General features: G+C 33.1%; 1 protein-coding gene and 1 non-coding gene across 2 annotated transcripts; one reads left to right on the forward strand and one right to left on the reverse strand.

Moving 5' to 3' along the window:
* Positions 1-9: 9 nt before the first annotated feature.
* LOC126970012 (stromal membrane-associated protein 1-like) lies at positions 10-19,639 on the reverse strand. Its single transcript, XM_050815691.1, has 5 exons — positions 19,433-19,639; positions 10,754-10,884; positions 9,675-9,853; positions 7,826-7,931; positions 10-5,526 (listed from the first exon to the last, which is right to left on the reverse strand). Exons 1-5 carry the CDS (start codon positions 19,548-19,550, stop codon positions 4,885-4,887), a joined length of 1,176 nt encoding a protein of 391 aa, XP_050671648.1. The 5' UTR covers positions 19,551-19,639; the 3' UTR covers positions 10-4,884.
* Trnat-ggu (transfer RNA threonine (anticodon GGU)) lies at positions 10,381-10,454 on the forward strand. Its single transcript has one exon. It is a non-coding gene; the product is annotated as a tRNA-Thr (tRNA).
* Positions 19,640-21,607: the final 1,968 nt, after the last annotated feature.

Consider the following 21,607-nt stretch of genomic DNA (forward strand, 5'->3'; position numbering starts at 1 on the left):
AATAAAATATTTATATACTATTATGTATTATTTTATTTTAAGCAATCGTTGCCACAACATGCCATTATAGTTAAAATAGATTTAATTGAACATTGTAATATAACATAAATTAAGAATCAATACAAGTAACTTTTAAATCACGACCAGAAAATATTAAATATGATTTTGCAGTGATTTTTTTTATAAAGACATCAATAAAAGATGAAACAACGACCTTACAAAAATGGGATAATCAAATGAGATCGTAGTGCTGTGAAAAGTGCAAAAATAATAATTTATCAACGATTATTTATTGCTATAAGATATTAGTACCCTAGAAGTTTTTTTTTTAATTTTGAAATAACAATGAGTACAGTGATAACATAGGAACTACGTATTATATCGTTAATATAATTTACAATATAACACTCACACACATAATAATCCATTTCCTATTATGTACAATCGTAGTAGCAAAATGAGTAGTCATATGAAAATAAAATATTTTACAATTTAGACGTTCTGCAAGTGTGTTTGCAGATACGATACTGCTACCTCTACCGGCGAGGTGATTTGTTTCTAGTAAAATTCAAGGTCTTATTATTGCAACTTTTTACATTTTTTTTATTAAAAAATTATATTTGTTTATGCTGAAGCCAAGTCTCTCTGACGTATTTGTCTCTTTAGTCTTTGCACTTTCACAGTTAAAATATTGGACATCGCCTTCACAATTATTTATATAAATAAAAATGCACCACAACAAATTAATCATACTGAAAATTCGATATAATTTCGGCAAATCACAAGCGATATAAAACACAATTAAAATAAAGTTTAAATTTTATGTTAAGTCTCAATGGAGCCTCAATGCTTGTAGTTGTAAATAGCAAAATTAACAATTCATTAATAATAGCAAAAATAATAATCTATATTATAAATAATTCTAAACAATCACAATACATACAAAAACCACTATTCTAGAGGTGCTTTAAATAATAATGAACTCTTCGCGATGTTTGCAATACATTGCGGTTTCCATTTACGATGAGCGAATCAATGTTCAAAAAGCAATGAATGGTGTACGTTAAAAATACGCTCGCAAACATGGCTCTAGGGCTACTATTGCTACAATCGAGTTTAGAAAAACAATTCATTTGAAATAGATCCAGTCTTAAATTATGTATAATTCTAACATACCAAATGAATGTACGAAAAAGTTTCCCTGGTTCTGATCCCATCTGGTTTAAGCTAGATCGTGGCATATCGTGGAGCTAGACCACATATTTTGACAGGAGCATATCCGAAAATGTAATGACAGACATGGAATGGAAAGAACTATAGTCTTTCTCAAACAAACAAAATAATAGACATAGCATTGCTCGACTCAAATTCACGATAACTATTTCGAAGCAATTTTACATTATGCATCTCTTTGGAACTATAGTCCGACAACTTCGTCTCACGGGGTGACAAACGGTGGCTAGGACGGGGTACTAAGCTGTCAGAAGGTAGTTAAGTTACGACAGTCTCACGTGTTCTCCTTCGTTATTACTCCGTCCCCGCGACCCTCTGTCACCCCGTGGAACGGTCGCGCACCAAGTTGCCAGACTATAAAGGTCAGATCAGCCCCTGTCGTCAGAATTTTGTTGTATTGACAATAATTCGACATCGATTGATTGAAGACCTATTGGCCGCAAAGTACCATTATCTCTTTCTAAGGAGTGAAAGGACTCCTTGCAAGACTACTTGATCAAAGCTTATTCGAAATTGAATTCCTCAGTACATTCTGCCTTTAAAAATGAAGGTAGATACAAAAAATAAAATGGCAACACCCCGTGAATTACACACAATTAAAGATTTTAATCCCTAGGCATAGTAGTGTAGAAATTTTAACCGTATCAAAATTCAATACCAATGCCATAAAATTATTGCACATATAGTTGGAAATAAATTTTGATATATTATGAGAAAATAGATTTAAAACAATGTGGAAGTGTGATAAAAAAAAAAGAAAATACAATTTAAAATCTATAAAAATATACTCTATTAATACAAAGCTAAAGTAGAACACTAAAAATAAATTCAATTATAACAATACCTAACGCACGTTCCGATTCGGAGTACTTAAACCATAAATATTATTTCTTTTCTTCAAGACTATAGAAAGTGGTGGTGTGTCGATATCGATAAATATTTATCCCATCTCTTCATGGAGATACTATGAATGTCTCGGTACGAGCATAACCTCAAGTTCTAGTTGCCTCGTCTAAATTATTCAAAGATAGAAGGACATACGCGTTCCATTTCGTCTTATATTCGCGAATCCATGAACATATATTTCTATTTAAATAAAATACTTTTTAAAGAATTAAAACGCGTGTAATTGTAACTGTGTTTTTGCGTAAAACATGCATTTTTCAGTCCCTTAGAAAACGCCATGAAAGTACAGGTTAAATAAAATAATAATAAAATATAACTTTTACGCAAAAACTAAGGTTAAAACAGTTATACACATTTTAATCCTTTAAAAAATATTTTATTTAAAATTTGTAACACTCGCCTTATTAAAAGAAAATACCATATATTTCGACGTAAAATTAATAATGAGCTTATGATTAAGACCACATGACAAGCAAAAACATCGGGAGCCCTATTACCAAAATCGAAATACGAAGTTTCGGTTAACAGATCGTACATTTTCCTATAGCGAAAGTATTTCGGATCCGAAGATCGATACGAATTTCGCGATCAGATATTTTGTCTTTCGTTTACCTCATTCCCAAATTCACTTGACATTTACTTTCTTGTTGATTGACGTTATTATGACCGTAACTACAACTTCACTTTTTATGGTTATGCCTATGGTTCCGAAATGAAATCCGACCACACTATTCGGATGCGAAGTAATAGAATTTAATTCGAAGTTCGTCGTCCTTTCGTTTCGGTCCGAAATTTCGGCTTTTGATTTTGGTAATAGACCTCCAGGGCTCCTGCTAGTCGACCCTAGACTTCGAGCGTAACACATCAGAGAGTGACGGCCCCGTATCATTAGTTTGCCCACAAAGTAAAACGCTCATCGCACCGAAACAAGTTTTCATTTTAATTATCATAAATATTGATGTTAATCACATGCATATATACCTATATACCCTATTTGCAAGTTTCAGATGGCGTGTTTGTTATGGATGATAACTGCAAGATAATTTTGTAATGTTATATCTCTTGCAAGGGATATTATTGGATAAATGCAAGGAGTCCCGTATAATCCGATACCCAATTATCCGGACTTTTATTTCATTGCAATATAATCGATATGATATTAAATTATTAGAAGTTTCGTGGGATATTTGTAGAGTTTTAACGATAAGAAAGACGAAAAAAATAATGATATGATATTAGCTTTTTTTATGATTTTAATATTAAGTTTACTACATTACAATAGGCACAACTGCCCCAAAAGGTTCAAACGGTCGCTGATATTGGTAGGATCAACAGCATAGACAAAAACTCGAAATATATTGTTATTGTATGTCAAAAATACCCCGAATAAAAATTCCCTCAAATATCTTTAAAATTTGTGTAAGTTAAATTTATAAATAATAAACGAATTGGCGAAGCATGCACGACATATAAATAATTTGTGTGCCATTTTAATATATAATTTATTTCCCATGTTTGAATCAAAATATAAGGAATTATGATTTAATATGAATAGCGCGGTAGGAATCTTGTTTAACAGTTTGGTTGCCAATAGAAGAAAGTTCCTTGAAAACCGCATTGCGCGGCTTTGTATAATATGAAACTTAAACAACCTTATAAGCGAGGTAATACAAAATAAATTTATTTCACACAAACTGTCAGTGGCTAACTCCAGTACATATCCGTATTTGTTTCAATCTATCCGAGTAATTAATATACTATTGTCATAATTCTTTAAAAATTTTGCTTCATACTAACATACATACATATTTATTAACTGTACCGAATCGTGCGTACAAAATACTTTTAATAAATTAAACTTGATTTTCAACACGCGCACCATTCTAAGCTATCGTATTGTTACAGAATGGCTAAACAAGGAAAGTTATATATTGATTTTAATAGCAGTAGAACTAACTGTATGTGTTTTATTTTTTATGAAAAAAAAAATGGGACGAGACGAGCAGGACGTTCAGCTGATGGTAATTGATACGGCCTGCCCATTACAATGAAGTGCCGCTCAGGATTCTTGAAAACCCCAAAAATTCTGAGCGGCACTACAATTGCGATCATCACCTTGAGACATTAGATGTTCAATCTTATTTGCCCAGTAATTTCACTAGCTACGGCGCCCTTCAAAGCGAAAGACAATAATATTTACACATTACTGCTTCGCGGCATAAATAGGCGCCGTTGTGGTACCCATAATCAAGCCGGCATCCTGTGCAAAGGAGCCTCCCACTGATAGAATGTAGGTAGTATATGTAGAACTAACTCTTGCTGCTAGACAACCGCGGAACACAGGCCAGGTTTATTACCTTAGTGTGCGTGACAAGCTACCTCTTACACGACTTGTATGTCACTTTGTGTCAGTGTCAAAAAAAATCGTGGTTGACAGTTAACCTCTATTTTGAGCAATGCAAGTCGCGAGTGTTAGACGTAGCTTGTCACACACAAGGCTAAAGTATTAAACCTGTCCTGTTTTCATCGGTTGTCTAGCAGCAAGAGCTATCTAGACTTATAAATTGTCTAATCTATGATGTGAATTTATTTCAGTAATATTCAATTATCTATAAAATATAATTCTTCACCTTATTTATCCACTCTGTATGTATATTATTCTATATATACCTAAAACACAAATCACATTCAACCGACAATCCCATACGGAATTGGGATGTCACCAACAAACACTATGATACGATACTACTGCCATGTAGAATTACTGGCAACATTGCTATTAGGCTGTGAGAACACTGGAAACGTTTGACCTAGGTTAAGATTACCGAGTTGCTGGGCTAAAGGTGGTTGGGGCTGATTAAAGAATTGACTCTGGAACTGTGGGTTCTGTATCGGTTGACCGGCAGATTGGAACTGTTGATACTGCCCACTCATCGGCTGGAATTGATTAGCTTGGGTTGGTTGCATTCCGTTCGATGCAATATTATACCCTGGGTATGCCGTACCAATAGGAAACTGCTGGGGTGGGTTAGGGTTAAATTGATTAACTAATGGTGTTTGACTGTACAAAGCCAATATACTGTCTTTTGTCAGCTTTGATTTCTCTTTCTCAGTTGGCACCGGCTGCTTGAAGAAGTTCTCCTCTTCTGCTTTTAAATCATTCTTTTGTTCCAGTTGAGGTTCAACTTTATTTGGTGCTGAGAAAAAGGTTGAGAATATGTCGTCATTGTTGGTTGATTTTGTTTCCGGTTTCATGTCTAAGCCGAGCAGGTCCGCTGAACCGTTGGACACTTTGGTTGGTTCTGTCTGATTCGTTGGTGTGCTACGACCTAATTTGGGGCTGACTGATGATTTTGGTTTTGGTATACTTGGTATAACATCCGATTTCTGAAATGAAGCAATCGTTGCAATTAAAAATGTTAATATAATCTGAGAGTCGGAAAGTAGGAGAAAAAACTATATATACTTATTGTGGCCATAAACACTGTTGCTATAAAAAAAGTATAGGGTTTAAATTTGGAACCTGATATTCTTATTGAATATTCGTCGTGTTTTCTCATTTGCAGGCCAATCTTTTAAAAGTTAGTTATATAAGGGAATTAAGTAAAGAATTCGGAGAAATCCGTTCGAAAGCAGAATTTTTACCTCCGAAAATGAATCCGGCAATTTTTTTTTATAGAATATGTGACGAGACGAACAATACATAATAGTAAATAAACGTGATGGTAAATAATACACCCTGTCGATTACTGCTGTAAGCGTCAAGATTATTTGGAGTCCTAAAACAATCCTTAAGCAAGGCAACATAGAAATTTCTCATAGAATTGAGTGTTTCAATATTTGATAACTGGTCTCAACTTTTAACGGATTATATGACGGCCAATTAAACATCAACAATTATATTATCAAAATATGTAATCTTCATATTTTTAATGTAAAAACATAAAGACATTCTATTTTTAAGTAACAGTATTTATGGCAAGAGAATGTATGTAAAAACAATACCACAGTATAGAAACAGGGCTATCATAGCCGAGCTATTTCGTGAAATAATTTGAAACTTCGTTGCTAATGGCTTATAAGTTTCTTGGCTTCCTAGCGAAAAAATCCTAAATGTACGGATAGCAATACAATTTTGACTGTCAATAAGTATTAGAAAAACCGAGTTCCATTTGTTCAAAAGTGAGTTCAATTCATAGACTTAGAATCTATATATTATATATAAGAGATTTCGACGTATATAGTCACTCATCACAATAGCTCTGAAACCATACGGCGTAGAGACTTGAAATTTGGTAGGAATATTCCTTTCGCCGAGTGGAGGTCAGCAATTTACGAAATTCTACCCGCAAGAGTTTTTTTTTTTATTATAAACAGAACAACGTCTGTCGGGGCAGCTAGTATACTATATAGCATATGAACGACACGACAGCCCAATGATGAGTCACCACTTTTGATCTGTCAATGTGTGTGCTCGTGGTTTTACATTCGAAATACTAAGGAGCTAACTCCAAGTGTCTGTTTGCAACTTGATAATCAAAATCGGTTACAGGAACAGTTCAAATTCAAATATTTTTATTCAAAATAGGATGTGGCATCAATTATTGAAAGTCAAAAAACTACCACCCATTCCAAAATGAATGCCTCAGACCTAAGAATGGGCGCAACAAACTCAGCGGGCTTTTTTTTCATCGAATAAATATGTTTACAAAGTAATATTGTAAAATTAAACTTATTATTTAATAGCCTGAGGGTGGTCACTCCATTCCCAATCTGTGGTATCATTAAGAAAGTAATTTATGTTATAGTAACCTTTACCACACAAACGTTTTTTAACAATTCTTTTGAATAACGTAATACTTTTGTTTTGAACTTTTTCTGGGATCTTGTTGTAAAAGCATATACATCGCCCCACAAAAGACTTACTAACTCGACTTAGCCGAGTAGTAGGCATCATCACTTTATGTCTGTTCCTGGTGTTAACATTATGGTTATGACAGTTTCTGGCAAATTCACTTATGTGCCTATGAACATACATTACATTATCAAGAATATATTGAGAAGCAACAGTCAAGATGTTAATTTATTTTTTTCTAATTTTGCTCTCAATGATTCTTTAGGACCTAGGTTATAAATAGCGCGAATAGCCCTCTACTGCAGCACAAATATTGTATTAATATCGGCAGCGTTGCCCCATAACAATATATCATAGGACATAATACTATGGAAATAACTAAAGTATACTAGTCGCTCCGTTTCTATGTCACTTAATTGTAATAGATTCGCTTTCCTTTCCTTTGTTGCTGTATCTCCGTTAGAGAACTTCTCTCTTATGCGCTTTGTTTGCCTATACGATAGTATGGGTTGGAGTCCCGCATCATTCATAAATTTTGGTTACAAATTTAATTTAATTAATCCCAGAAGTAAGGGATATCACTATAAAAAAAATAACTGTAAAGTTGATCCTGTACATGGAGCCACAGCCTGTGAGTTGAAAAATAATACCAAGATTTACGGACCATACGTGACTCGAACAACTGGTTCAGTGGAAGAGCGCTCAAACGGTACCCGAGGCCGTACCGTTCATAAATTTTGGATAGATAGTCTATAGTTTCATTACAAAAAAAAAAATAGTTAATACTATATAATAGTACTTTTTATAATGAAAAATGTTGAAAAAACTTACATTGTACTTTTTATCAACATTAGGAGCCGGCAGGGGGCCAAGAGATGAGGTGCTGGCTTTCTTTTTTCGTTTCTGCCGCTCTAACTCCTCATCAATTTCCTTATCCCTGAAAGAAGAAGAAAATATTATATATTATGTGTTCTATGTCGAGTTGTAAATAAATCATCAAAAAATATTTTAAATTTTTTAAAGAAACTTTTTTCTAAGAGAGATGGCGAAAAATTGTGAGCCGGATGACATCTGCTCCTATTAAACTTTTTGACAATGTCAAAAGCGGATCGACCGAGAAAACACTACAAACTTCAGTTACAATACAGAAACGCAATCATCGTGTGGCAATATCTACGATGGTTAGGGCAAACATTATCTGCAGATTCTTTCTGTTTCTGGGACCGAACCTTTATAATAAGCTCCCTATGGTCTTATTTCTGTATGGTATAAACACATGTACGGAAACGGACGGCTCCTAATGCAAGACTACCGTCACACAGAGGAACTTCTGGAGGTCTCGGATGGATAGCACACCTATGAACCGAGAACAACCTACCGCACGCATGATTGTACATACACTTTCTCTTTCACACACACACACACACACACTCTCATTCTCATGCATACACACACACAAACATTTACCTCTATCCTTTGAATTTTAGATCTTTTTAGTCACTGTGTAATGTGGAATCCTTTTGTATCCCCTGTATTTTTAATGCTTTCTTTGAATTGTAATTTTGGTTGTTGTTGAGAAAATAAAAGTTATTATTATTAAATTATGTATAGATAATATATTCATACTGTTACAGCAGCCCGCATAGAACACTACCGTAGAAGTATTTTTTAGAATGAGTTAATAATTTTCTACAAAACTGACCTGATTATATTTATTTATGGGATTTTTAGTATGGTGACGTTTGGATCTCATCATGGTATGATCAACCCTTTATTCAAGAGAGTCTATTGTAACACCATAGGAATCACAGTAGCGTTGTCGGCCATTAAGTTACCCATGTCATTTGAAACTGCAAATTTCATCCCATCCCATAACAGCTTGGTTGTTCTTTGTACACAGCATTATGGAAGAACTCCATATATTAAGATTTTGAGCGATATGTATGTTTATGTAGTGTGGTGCGATTTGGAATTGTAATCCGGCGGCATAATTTGGCATAAAATCTATCTTTGATTATTGAGGTTGAGCAGGTTATCAACTGTAGATCCAGTAGATGGAGCCACAATCTGTGATTTGAACAAGGCATACCACGATTTACGAACCATACGTCACTCGAACGGATAGCAGTGGAAGAGCGCTCGGACGGAATCCGAGAGGTCGCGGGTTCGAGTTCTTGGCTTGGTTGTTCTTTGTACACCGCACCATGGAGGAACGCCACATGTTAAGATTCTGAGTGATATTTATGTTGTAGTGTGGTGCAATTTGGAACTAGAAATCGGCGGCATAGTTTGGCAATGTTGTGCAGGCTTTTCTTCTTTTACTGCGTTAAATTCTTTCCAAGTTATACACAAAAGATCTTCAGATGTTTCGGCTTAGAACCAGAGGGGCATCTGTTCGTGACGTCACTTATTATAATAATATTGACACAACTTTACACAAATTATCTTGCCCCAAGCTAGGAATAGTATTATGGTACAAGACAACGATATATTTAATACAATATACTTAGCTAAACATACATTAATACTCATAAATATCCATGACTCGGAAACAAACATTCATATTCATCATATAAATGCTTGCACGTACCGGGATTCGAACCCGGGATCACTAGCTCAGTAGGCAGGGTCACTAACCACTGGGCTATAGGGGTCGTCGCTTATTCTCAACTCTACTAACCAGTTCACTTTGGGCAGGGTGGGCGGCACCCACTCCTTGGCGATGTACTTCTTCTGCTCGTACTTGGCGCGAATGAACTGCTCCAGGGCGTTGTCCTTCTGCGGGCGGCGGTAAGAGTCGGGAAGGTTCGCTTCATACACCGCCCTGGCGCGGGAGTTACCCATCTGCTGCAGCGATACCTGAAAATAGGTGGAATTGATGCAATTGGAGACTGTTAAAACAATTGGCGTAGACAATAACTAAACACTAGACTTCTAGTCTTATTAGAAACACTTTCAATCAACACAGAATTGCTCGAATTGTCAGGGATCCAGTGCTCTGTTAAACGGCTAGATCCTCAAGGGTTGTTTAGCCTGAATGGTTTATCATTTGTCGGGCTTAAAGGTTGTATAGTAAGATATTGAAATGGACTGTATTTTTATGGCTAATTCGGCTCTGTATTCTATATTTAGTTATATCTTTATATCTGTAAAAACAATTTTAACACCATGAACAATGCATGAACCGAAGCGTATTTAAACAATAGTCTATTAATGACAAATACCAAAAGTGGTACCAAGAAGTCTCAAGCTTCAAAATAAAAATTTAATAGGTAATAATAATTATTAAAACAATTTGTTATGTTTTTAAAGAGATAACCCTATCTTCTAGGATTATAATACAGAGTTGAACAAAGCATACAAGATTTCATGACGATACGTCAATCGAACGGTTAGCTTAGTTGGTTAGAGCACTGGCACGGTACACCAGAGGTCGTGGGTTCGAGTCCCGCATCGTTCATAAAATTTGGTTTTTCAAATATTTGTGACAACCATCCTAGAAGTGGGGGTTATCACTTTAAAAACATAACAAATTGTTTAGATTTACAAGAGCGACATCTCAAGTCAATTTCCTAATATGCAATATTGGGATTGAGCAGGTTATCAACTGTAAAGTAGATCCTGTAGATGAAGCCACAACCTGAGAGTTAAAATTTTATTTGAATAATAATTATTTTCATATTATGTTTTTTGCATAACACGTCATGGATTTAATTTGGTTAAATATGACATTTTCTAAAGAATCTACTATATATTTACCACTTGCTCTGGAGTCCAGGTATCCAAATTGACACTCTTCACTTTGGAGATATGAACACCGAGATTCCGATGTATACCGGCGCATCGGATGCATAGGAATATACCCAGGTTCCATGAAGCCCAGCGTGGTCCTGGAAACGTTACACAAAAGCCTTAGTAGCACAGATCTATCGTTTATTTCACGGACGAGTAAAAAAAGGACTCCGCGCCGTGATATTAGCAAGTGAAGCACCGTTATGCTAGTGTGTGTTCGGTTAGGGGGGATACTAGTTACACAATTTTTTCTCCTTTAAATAATCAATATCCGGACAACCGAGCCTTGCTCGGATTTTTAAGAATGTTCAAACTTGAATATAAAAAAAAAACTAATAGGACATCTGGATTCGAACTGGGTCTTCTGCTTTCCGGATCACCCAATGTCCCATCGTAGTGTCGAAATTTACCTTTGTATTCTAAAGTTATTGTAGCTGTTTCTCATTAAAACGGATAAAACTACATTTTTTTAAATTGAAACCTAGCTAGATCGATTTATCGCCCCCGAAACCCCCTATATACTAAATTTTATGAAAATCGTTGGAGCCGACTCCGAGATTCTAATTATATATATATACAAGAATTGCTCATTTAAAGATATAAGATATATGGCCACAAATACTTGAATAGTATCGTTTTTACACTTTTTCGGCCTGTAGTAGTGTAAGTGTGTGCTTGTTTTGGTGCTACACTGTTATGTAAGGTGACACGGAGTCCTTATTTTTTTACTAGTCATCTAGTGGTTCATGTATGTAAAATGTTTCATTTATTGTAATTGTATATTGTAGGGTCTTTCAGGTTGGCTTTACGTTGGTCAAATTAAATGTACTAGCAATAATTATTGATTTGTGATAGTTAATAATATTATAAAACGAAACCACTAGAATATTTGCATGTCTGTCAAGACGTAACACTACTACTTGCCTGTAACAACTTTACTTGTGAATGATTCTGACAAATAAACAAGTTTGACTTTGTCTTTCAGTATCCATCCTCCTGAGTGACAAGTGTTATAATATACAGTTAATATCTTAATATATATAAATCTCGTGTCACAATGTTTGTCCTCAATGGACTCCTAAACTATTGAACGGATTTCAATGGGGATTACTTTATGGAGTGCAGTTTAGTCCCACTTAAGAGATAGGATAGTTTTTATTTCGATTTGGGACCCATAATTATTTTTATTTCCAATATTTGTTTTGTTTGGACATATTTTCTGTGAGATTATTTTTGACGCGCGGTTTGACAGTTCCGCTATGAAACAATTTCATTATAACAACAAGAAGCATATTATTATGTTACAATGAAAAATTATTGACAAATTCATCAAAAACGGTATTTTATTTATTATGTACAGAACAACGTCTGTCTGGTCAGCTAGTATATTATATAATCGATTAGTGTGACCAGGCGATATAAATATTATAGAAAAAATGATATTAAGGCGCGGACTGACTAGGATTGTAAACGCTACAACCAACCCTACAATATTTGTGTTGATCATGTGGCTAAGCTGCAAATGGGCATTTATTTAACTGATTTTCTTTTGTTTATTCAAAATTTACTTATAAAATTGAAAAATTGTTCGGTTTATACCGAACAATTTTTCAATTTGAATAGTATTAGTACTTTTCTAAAACTTATGTTTTAGAAAAGTACTAATACTATTCAATTCTTAAAAAAAATAATGTTGTTATCGCTGAAAATTCGGAGATTTTTGACTCCAAAGTTTATTTTTGGGAAGCAACTTCCAAATTTTTTTATTGGATATTTCAAAATATACATAAATATTCTATTCGGTTAAAAATAATAATAAAGTTCCTTTAGATCCTTCTTTGTGCACTGTTTTTTTTTTGCGTCGGAATATTTTCATTGCGTTATGTTATAATCGACTCAACTAAATCATTTTTTGTGGATATTGAGATAAGACCGCGCCTTAAGTGTTTCTCATATATTTTTTTTTTAACTGAATAGGTTGCGCGAGAGACACTTCCGAATTGGCAAATTGCGCCCCCCGCCTGTAACTAAAAAAAAATTTATGACGTACATTAACATACAAACTTCCACCGAAAATTGGTTCGAACGAGATCTAGTTAGCAGTTTTTTTTTAAAACGTCATAAATCATATTATCAATAACTTAATTGAATAAAATTCAATTTTGTTAAAACGAACTACATGAAATTTTATAAATTTGCTGCTAAATTTGTTACCAAAATTTATGAACGATGCGGGACTCAAACCTGCGACCTTTCGCGTTGCGTCCGAGCGCTCTTACCAACTGAGCTAACCGTTCGAGTGACGCGAGTAATTAATCCAAGAAGTGAGGGATATCACTTTTTAAAAAAAAACAAATTGCTTAGTACTTTATTAGCCCTTAAATATGTTTTTAATAAATTCGTATCGGAACCCTTCGTGTTTCCTTGTAATAAATAAATAAATAGCTGAGTTTATGACTTGAGTTTTCATGTTACGGTTTTCAAAAAAAGGGCGGTTTGAGAAGTAGACTTAGATATTATATAGCGAATGATATAATCGAATGATGATATCTTTTTTATTATTCGCTCGCATAACTCAAAGCAATTAGTGTAAATTGTGTTGGAATACCAGAGTGACCCTGACATACTTGCCTAATACTTCAACTAGACTAAATATGAAAATACTTGCAAATTTCGGCTATTTGCTAAATTGCTGGCATCCGTTTGTTTATGATTAAAAAGTATAACTAATCTACATATACATATATACAAAAATGAATTGCTGTTCGTTAGTCTCGCTAAAACTCGAGAACGGCTGGACCGATTTGGCTAATTTTGGTCTTGAATTATTTGTGGAGGTCCAGAGAAGGTTTAAAAGGTGAATAAATACGAAAATGATCGGAAATAAATTAAAACAACAAATTTGCTTTTCCTTTGATGCGTACCCCGTCGAATATATTGACGCAACGGTTTGACAGTTATGCTGTGAAACAATTATATTACAACAACAGGGTGCATTTTTACGAAGCAATTCTTGATTTTATGATATATTATTGACAAATTCATAAAAAAAAACATTATTTTATTTATTATAATATACAGAACAACGTCTGACGGGTCAGCTAGTATTTAATAAAATACTTATTAAAGGATCAAAACTGTTATTATACTGTTACATTTTTTGCGCAAAATGTTACATTTTATTATTTTAATCAACCCAAAGTTTCTTGACCTTTGCAGAGCACGTTTTCAGAGTGACGGAAAGGGTAATTAAAGTATTCTTATATCTTCAATTGTATTACGTATTATTTCGGAAAAATAAATGTTATTTTTAATGTAATTAAATAAGTTTATACGAGTTTTTATTAAATCTATCTATATATTTTATATATGTTCCCTAATAACTTTTTTATTTATTTATTTAAGTATAAAAGTATGCACAGTTGGTACTTAAATTTTACATCTCGCCAAACTGTTGCAACAGATTGTTGGCGGGTTTACGCTCTTAAACTATATTATAATATCTATAATAAATTAAACTATACCTAATTTGTAAGTTATCTACACTATTACTTATACACACATAATACATTACTTAGTTATTAATTCATAATATTCCTAAAAAAACATAGTAAAATCTTACCTGTATACATATAACAACTAAACTATACTACTAATATAAATATACAATAAATACTACTTAAATATTAAGGCTTACGTGGAGATGTTAAGGAAGTTCTCTTTAAATTTTTTCTTAAGTACTCCTTTTCGGTCTTCTTTATCCTCTCTTAACCATTCGATACTGTTATAAAGTTTATGTACAACATATTCCCTTAACCTTTCCCCGTAATAATTACATATTTTGGGTATTATATATTTATTCCTAATATTGTGTCTTAAATTGTCTCTCAGTTGGATTGGGTTTTTAAATCTATTTGAATAATAATCTTCATTTGTAGTTAAATAATTAACTTTGTTAGTTACTGGCAGTATTTTTAAGTCCTTAAATAAATTTTCATAATTTTGTCTGTATTTTGCCTTTTCTTTGCTTCCGATTATTAGTTTTAATAGTCTTATTTGAATTTTTTCAATCTCGTGTAAGTAAGTCTTAAAAGTTTTTCCGTTAATATTTAGACCATAGCTTAAGACTGAATCAGCTAGTGCATAATATACTACCAGTTTTGTATGTTACTTTTACTCCTAAACTATTCGACCGATCTCAATGAAATGTTTTGCAATAGATAAATTACTAGGTAACACAGCAGCGCCTATTTCTGCCATAACACAGAATAAAAAGTAATAGTAACAGAAGTTTCACTTAGTTGCACCTTTTAAAGAAATAGCTACTTTAAATGCCCACTAATAAGATTAATTTTAAATCGTACTTAGTTTGTAACTGCAGTGGACTAATAACACATTGATAAATTAGTTTACACACACAACAATGTACTCGTACTTACATTTTACAATTTACTTAGCTATTAAATGTTGCTGTAAATTCCAGGACCAATCTGACATGCTAAAACTATTTTACAACCCGGTGACAGAAGCAAGATCTGTCTATAATGCTTAATTATGAAATGGAAATATATTTATTTACTATCGGGAGTGACAATAACAGAACCTATTGCGACAACTCAAGGTAAACATCATCGAGCTACATCAGTTCGTAAAGGGGCTTTGAAATGGGGAGAAGAAGCTACGAAGGTATTTTATATATAAGACCAATCACAATTTTTTTTGAACTCAATAATATCTTAACTTACACTATATTCATACACACGATTGGAAATCTATTCCATAACTTTTTATGTTCGTCCTCATCCTGAATGTCATATAAAAACAACATCAAAATTGAAAGATGAAGAAAAAACAAAAAAGAACAACATGTTGTCAAATGAATGCTGAATGAGAGTTTAAAATCAAAATTTTCATAATTTTATTCGTGTTTTATAATGACCTATTTAAAGGCAGAATTAATATAGACTGGGGCAAACTAGTTTATCTTGAAGTGTTCAGCCTGGGCTAAACGGGTTTGACCTATGGCTGATAGGAGAAATTAGTTTGGCCTAGTATGTACCAGTTTATCCTACCACCGGAACTGGTTTGGCCTAGGAAAAAAAAATTGGGTTTGGATGGTGACATATATATGTGTTGGGAGGGAAGTATTACCAACTTGAATGTTTGCGTAAATTGTAAGAATTTATTCCATTCAAATAAACAAAGAAAGGAAAATATTAACCTATGTCTAGAATACAATAAAAAGTGGCACACACATCGCGGTGATCGACAGCCTCCTGCATATTTACTCCAAGGATTCCCTATAGTACAGGTTATGACTAGTTTGGGATAAGATAATTGGTGTAATAGTGTGTTAATATTATATCTTATACATTATAAAAATCATATAATAATAATGATAAAACTTATCTAGTTAATATAATTCATAGTGCTGTCTGCACTAACTACTCCAAATTTTAATTACAATTAATGCCAGATTTATTAGTGTAAGTCTTGAGATATCGCCAACATAAAGTTCAAAACTGGACCCACAGTGATAAACATTATATGTGTTCAGATTTAAATCGACCCAGCAAACGTTGTATTGCCGACATTAAAATCGCGATACAAAAGTAACTGTTGATAGTAGATGGGTGAAAATTTGAAGTTGTATGAATTTTTTAATGTTGACTCATAATCAAACAAGTTTAAAAAAAAATGTCGTGTGGACCACATTTAACGGGATGAAAAATAGATGTTGTCCGATTCTCAGACCTACCCAATATGCACTCAAAATTTCATGAGAATCGGTCAAGCCAATTCGGAGGTGTTCAAAGTTTAACACCATGACATGAGAATTTTATATATTAGATATAATTATCTCTAGTTAACTAACTTGTATCGGTAAATTGACATAGAAAGCATAGGATTTCAAAATTTTCTTTGGTATATTAAGTAATTATTAAGTGTCTAAGTTAACTATTTTCATATGAAATAGTGCTATATATACATAAAAAAGTTTTCATATGAAAGACTTAACATATATCAAGAAATATACAAAATACCATTTAGTATACTGAATGTAGCTAGATTATTGTGTTAATGCAGAATTGTTTTTGGGATAATATTGCATTCACTAAGACCTTCAATGGCGTTACAACGAAAGGTAATTACAACACTACTTCGCTTGCAACATCTACATTGTAAAATAATCTCACAACGGTTCGTTTTTAATTTAATCACAACTTTAAAATTTAAGTAGTAACAATTTTATATTATAGAGGGCATATGGGTCACTTGATGAAGAGTAACTTAACCATCCTTGGACACCAGCAAGCAGGGTTTTTTGATAAAGGTCAATTGCATATAAATAAATAATAATAACATAAACTTATGATGCCTACTACTCGGCTAAGTCGAGTTAGTAAGTCTTTTGTGGGGCGATGTATATGCTTTTACAACAAGATCCCAGTAAATGTTCAAAACAAATGTATAACGTTATTCAAAAGAATTGTTAAAAAACATTTGTGTGGTAAAGGTTACTATAACATAAACGACTTTCTTTATGATACCACAGATTGGGAATGGAGTGACCACCCTCAGGCTATTAAATAATAAGTTTAACTGTACAATATTACTTTGTAAACATATTTATTCGATGAAAAAAAAGCCCGCTGAGTTTGTTGCACCCATTCTTCTCAGGTCTGAGGCATTCATTTTGGAATGGGTGGTAGTTTATGACTTTCAATAAGTGATGTCACATCCTATTTTAATAAAAATATTTGAATTTGTCAAGGAACATATCATCCTGAAAACTAGATAAATATGAAATGTCTTGTGGGCACCTTTACAATATATAAAAAATTTATAGCTGCAAGCTGGTGTCCTCATGATAATGAACATTAGTATGAGAAGATATAATACTCATTTGTATACCACAATAGTTTCAAAACCAAAATCTAGACAGTTTTGGTATTATAAAATCAGTTGAGTGAAGGAGTGAGAGACAAGAAGTGTTATTTTGGATACCTCAGGTATACTACAACAGCACCCAAGAAAATAACAGTTCTATTTTGCAGCACTTTCGGTAGTACTTTCCCTGATAAATATTCCAAATACAGTTTTTTCTACATCTACTAAGAGACTGATTGAAATTAATTGAACATGAATTCTATAATATTAACACCACGATAATCCATCAATTTATTTTTATATCAGAAAAAATTACAACAAAAGCAAGAGATTCACCAGCTAATGACATGCCCTGTCTATTACAATGCAGAGCCATTCAAGGTTTTTGAAAATCCATAAATTCTTAGAGGCATCACAATTGTGCCTTTCATATTGTGATGTAAGATGTTTAGTCTCATTAGCCCAGGTTTTGAATACATACAGCATCCTTCAAACCTTAACACAATAATGTTTGCACTAGAGTTTAGATTAAATTACTATTGTGTAGATAAATGTGTGGTTATCTAGCTGACATTCTGTGCTTGTTAGCACAGAATGTGGGCTAAAAATTTGTGGCCTCCAAATATTTCATGGTAACTTCATTATATCCAGTACTAGTTGACCCAACAGACATTGTTCTGTATATAATAAATAAAATAGTATTTTTTATTAATTTGTCAATTATGTTTCATATCATCAAGAATTATTTTGTAAAATATGTACCCTGTTGTTGTAATGAAATTGTTTCACAGCAAAACTGTCAAACTGTGCATCAATAAATTCTCTCGTAGAAAATATGTCCATACAAAACAAACATCAGATGACAGGGGACATATCAAAGGAAAAATAAATTTGTTGTTTTTATTTAATTCCGAACACTTATATATTTATTCACCTTTTAAACCTTACCTGGACTTCCACAAATAATTCAAGACCAAAATTAGCCAAATAGGTCCAGCCGTTCTCGAGTTTTAGCGAGACTAACGAACAGCAATTCATTTTTATGTATATAGAAGAGATCACTTCAAGCAATTAGACCACCAATCCTGTGCCTATCTATTTGTGTAATTATATTAAAATATTTCTATAAATGTTAATTTTATATGTATTTGATGCACAGTAAAGTACCTGTGTACCTTTCTATCATTAAACAATAATTCCATTATTGGACAATCTAAATTACAAGGCTATAAAAATCATATCAGTATCATTGTTACATACCAGATGACTCAGTCAATTAGCAGTTATGTATTACTCTTCTATAAAATTATTAATGATTTATTTAAAGATTTACAAGCAGTTTATCCTTATATTAGTATAAATAGGTAAATAATTATAAATGTTTTTCTATGGTTTCGTTTATATAGTACCATCATGCACATCCAGGAAATGAGAAAATGTATGTAATCTAGCTGGTTTTTTAAGAGCATCGAATTATGAAATGTAGTAGAAAGGATTGCGTATGGTAATTCATACATTACTTCTTTTAATAATTTGTCTAATAGCAGTGTTAAGTAGTTCATTGCACACGAATTTGTTAAAGGATTTTATTAATAATATTGGTAATATTCATGACATATTCTCTTTGAAATAATTTTTAAGCTAAAAGCAAAAACGCTATTTTAACCATTGTAATAGAAATTGAAACCATCAAGGTTTATAAGGAAAATGATAAATTTCGGCTGTGGTCTTTCAAAATAATAAAAAAATACTCACCCTTGGCGTCACAATCAACACAATACTTATTGTCCTCGTCTTTTAACATTTGCAATAAAATATTTTGACATCGGTCCTGTATTTGTTTTGCCCTATCTTTTTCACTTTTAGAAGTCATTTTCGATAAATAAAATAATTTATTTGTTTGAAATGGAGAAAAAAACTTTACGCTTACAAATTGTGCCTTTTTGTCACTAAACTAAACGTCATCGGGGTGATCGGTCATAAACCTAAACGTAAATGTCTATTGTTTCCACAGAACATCTAACGAGATTGTTTCTTTCCACAGATATCAATTTATATTAGACATAGACTATAAAGATATACCCCCTCATTCATAACGGTCCGCTAACAGCTGCTACAGAGTGTTATTTTTCATTCTGACTTATGTCAATAGAAGAAGACAGAGTGAGAATTAGCAATGCTTTAAGTTAGCAGACTATTATGAATACCCCTTATTATACTATATATAGATAGACTAGTTTAACCAACGATCTTGACGGACGTTCTAGGATCTTGGGGACGTTCAACAACGGATGCAGGTGTTGAGCTAATCAAGAATATTTTTGATGCCCGGGAGGAATCGCAGAATACACTTGGCACCTGTGATTTATCTAAGGGTTTTGATTGTGTTAAACATTCAACACTGCTCAGGAAGCTATACCACTATGGCATAAAAAGAACTGCGCTCGATCTTCTGACTTCATATCTAAACAATAGAATTCAGAAGGTCGACGTGAATGGCAGGAGATATCCTGGGACTCCTCTCAGTATGGGGGTACCACAAGGGTCTATTCTTGGTCCGTTCCTCTTCCTTATTTATATAAGTGATCTTCCTAATCTTATAGAGAAAAAACATAATAAACATAATTGTTTGCAGACGACACTTCACTGATTTGCAAAGTAAAAAGAAACCAAGCTATGTATGACGAAGTGAACGATATTCTATCTGATATCGTGTATAGGTTTAGCTTTAGAGCTAACCTATTGTTAAATTGCAAAAAAACTAAATACATTAAATTTACCGTACCAAATGTCAAAAATGTAGATGCAAGAGTTTTGTTAAACGGAGAGGTGATAGAACCGGTGGAATCTGCTATATTTCTTCGCATAACTCTAGATTCCAAATTACAATGGGGCCCCCATATTGAATGATTGGCGAATAGCCTTAGTTCTGCAGCATACGCGGTTAAAAAGATTAGACAATTAACTGACATAGATACGGCGCGACTAGTATACTTTAGTTATTTCCATAGTATTATGTCCTATGGTATATTGATATGGGGCAACGCTGCCGATATTAATACAATATTTGTGCTGCAGAAGAGGGCTATTCGCACTATTTATAACCTAGGTCGTAAAGAATCATTGAAACCAAAATTCAAAGAAATTAATATCTGGACTGTTGCTTCTCATTATATTCTTGATAATGTAATGTATAGGCACACACGTGAATTTGCTAGAAACTGTCATAACCATAATATTAACACCAGGAACAGACATAAACTTATAATGCCTACTACTCGGTCTAACTAAGTCAAGTTGTCGTCGGGGCGATGTATATGCTTTTACAACAAGATCCCAGAAAATGTTCAAAACAAAAGTATTACGTTATTCAAAAGAATTGTTAAAAAACGTTTGTGTGGTAAAGGTTACTATAACATAAACGACTTTCTTAATGATACCACAGATCGGGAAAGGTATGACCGCCCTTAGGCTATTAAAAAATAAACAATTGTACAATATTACTTTGTAAACATATTTTTTCTATGAAAAAAAAGCCTGCTGAGTTTGTTGCGCCCGTTCTTTACAGATCTGAGGCATACATTTTGGAATGGGTAGTTTTTGAATTTCAACAAGTGATGTCACATCCTATTTTGAAAAAAATATTTGAATTTGAAAATCAATTTAATAAAATACTTCATATTATCTACTAATGCTTTATTAAACTATCAGCTGGTGTGACGATAAAAATACATAGGTACCTAATTGTATAGTTTTGGTAGGTAATGAAATCTATCTGCCTTATTTAGTGATGTGCTGCAGTAACCCTTAGGTCGATTGTTATCGATTATCGAATTATAAATATTACACTGTATTTTGATTGTCAACGGTTAAGAAGAACTGCGCCTTGAGACATAAAATGTTTAGTCTAATTTGCCCAGTAATATTACT

Source organism: Leptidea sinapis, chromosome 19 (genome assembly GCF_905404315.1).
Source record: "Leptidea sinapis chromosome 19, ilLepSina1.1, whole genome shotgun sequence".
Classification (NCBI taxonomy): Eukaryota; Metazoa; Arthropoda; class Insecta; order Lepidoptera; family Pieridae; genus Leptidea; species Leptidea sinapis.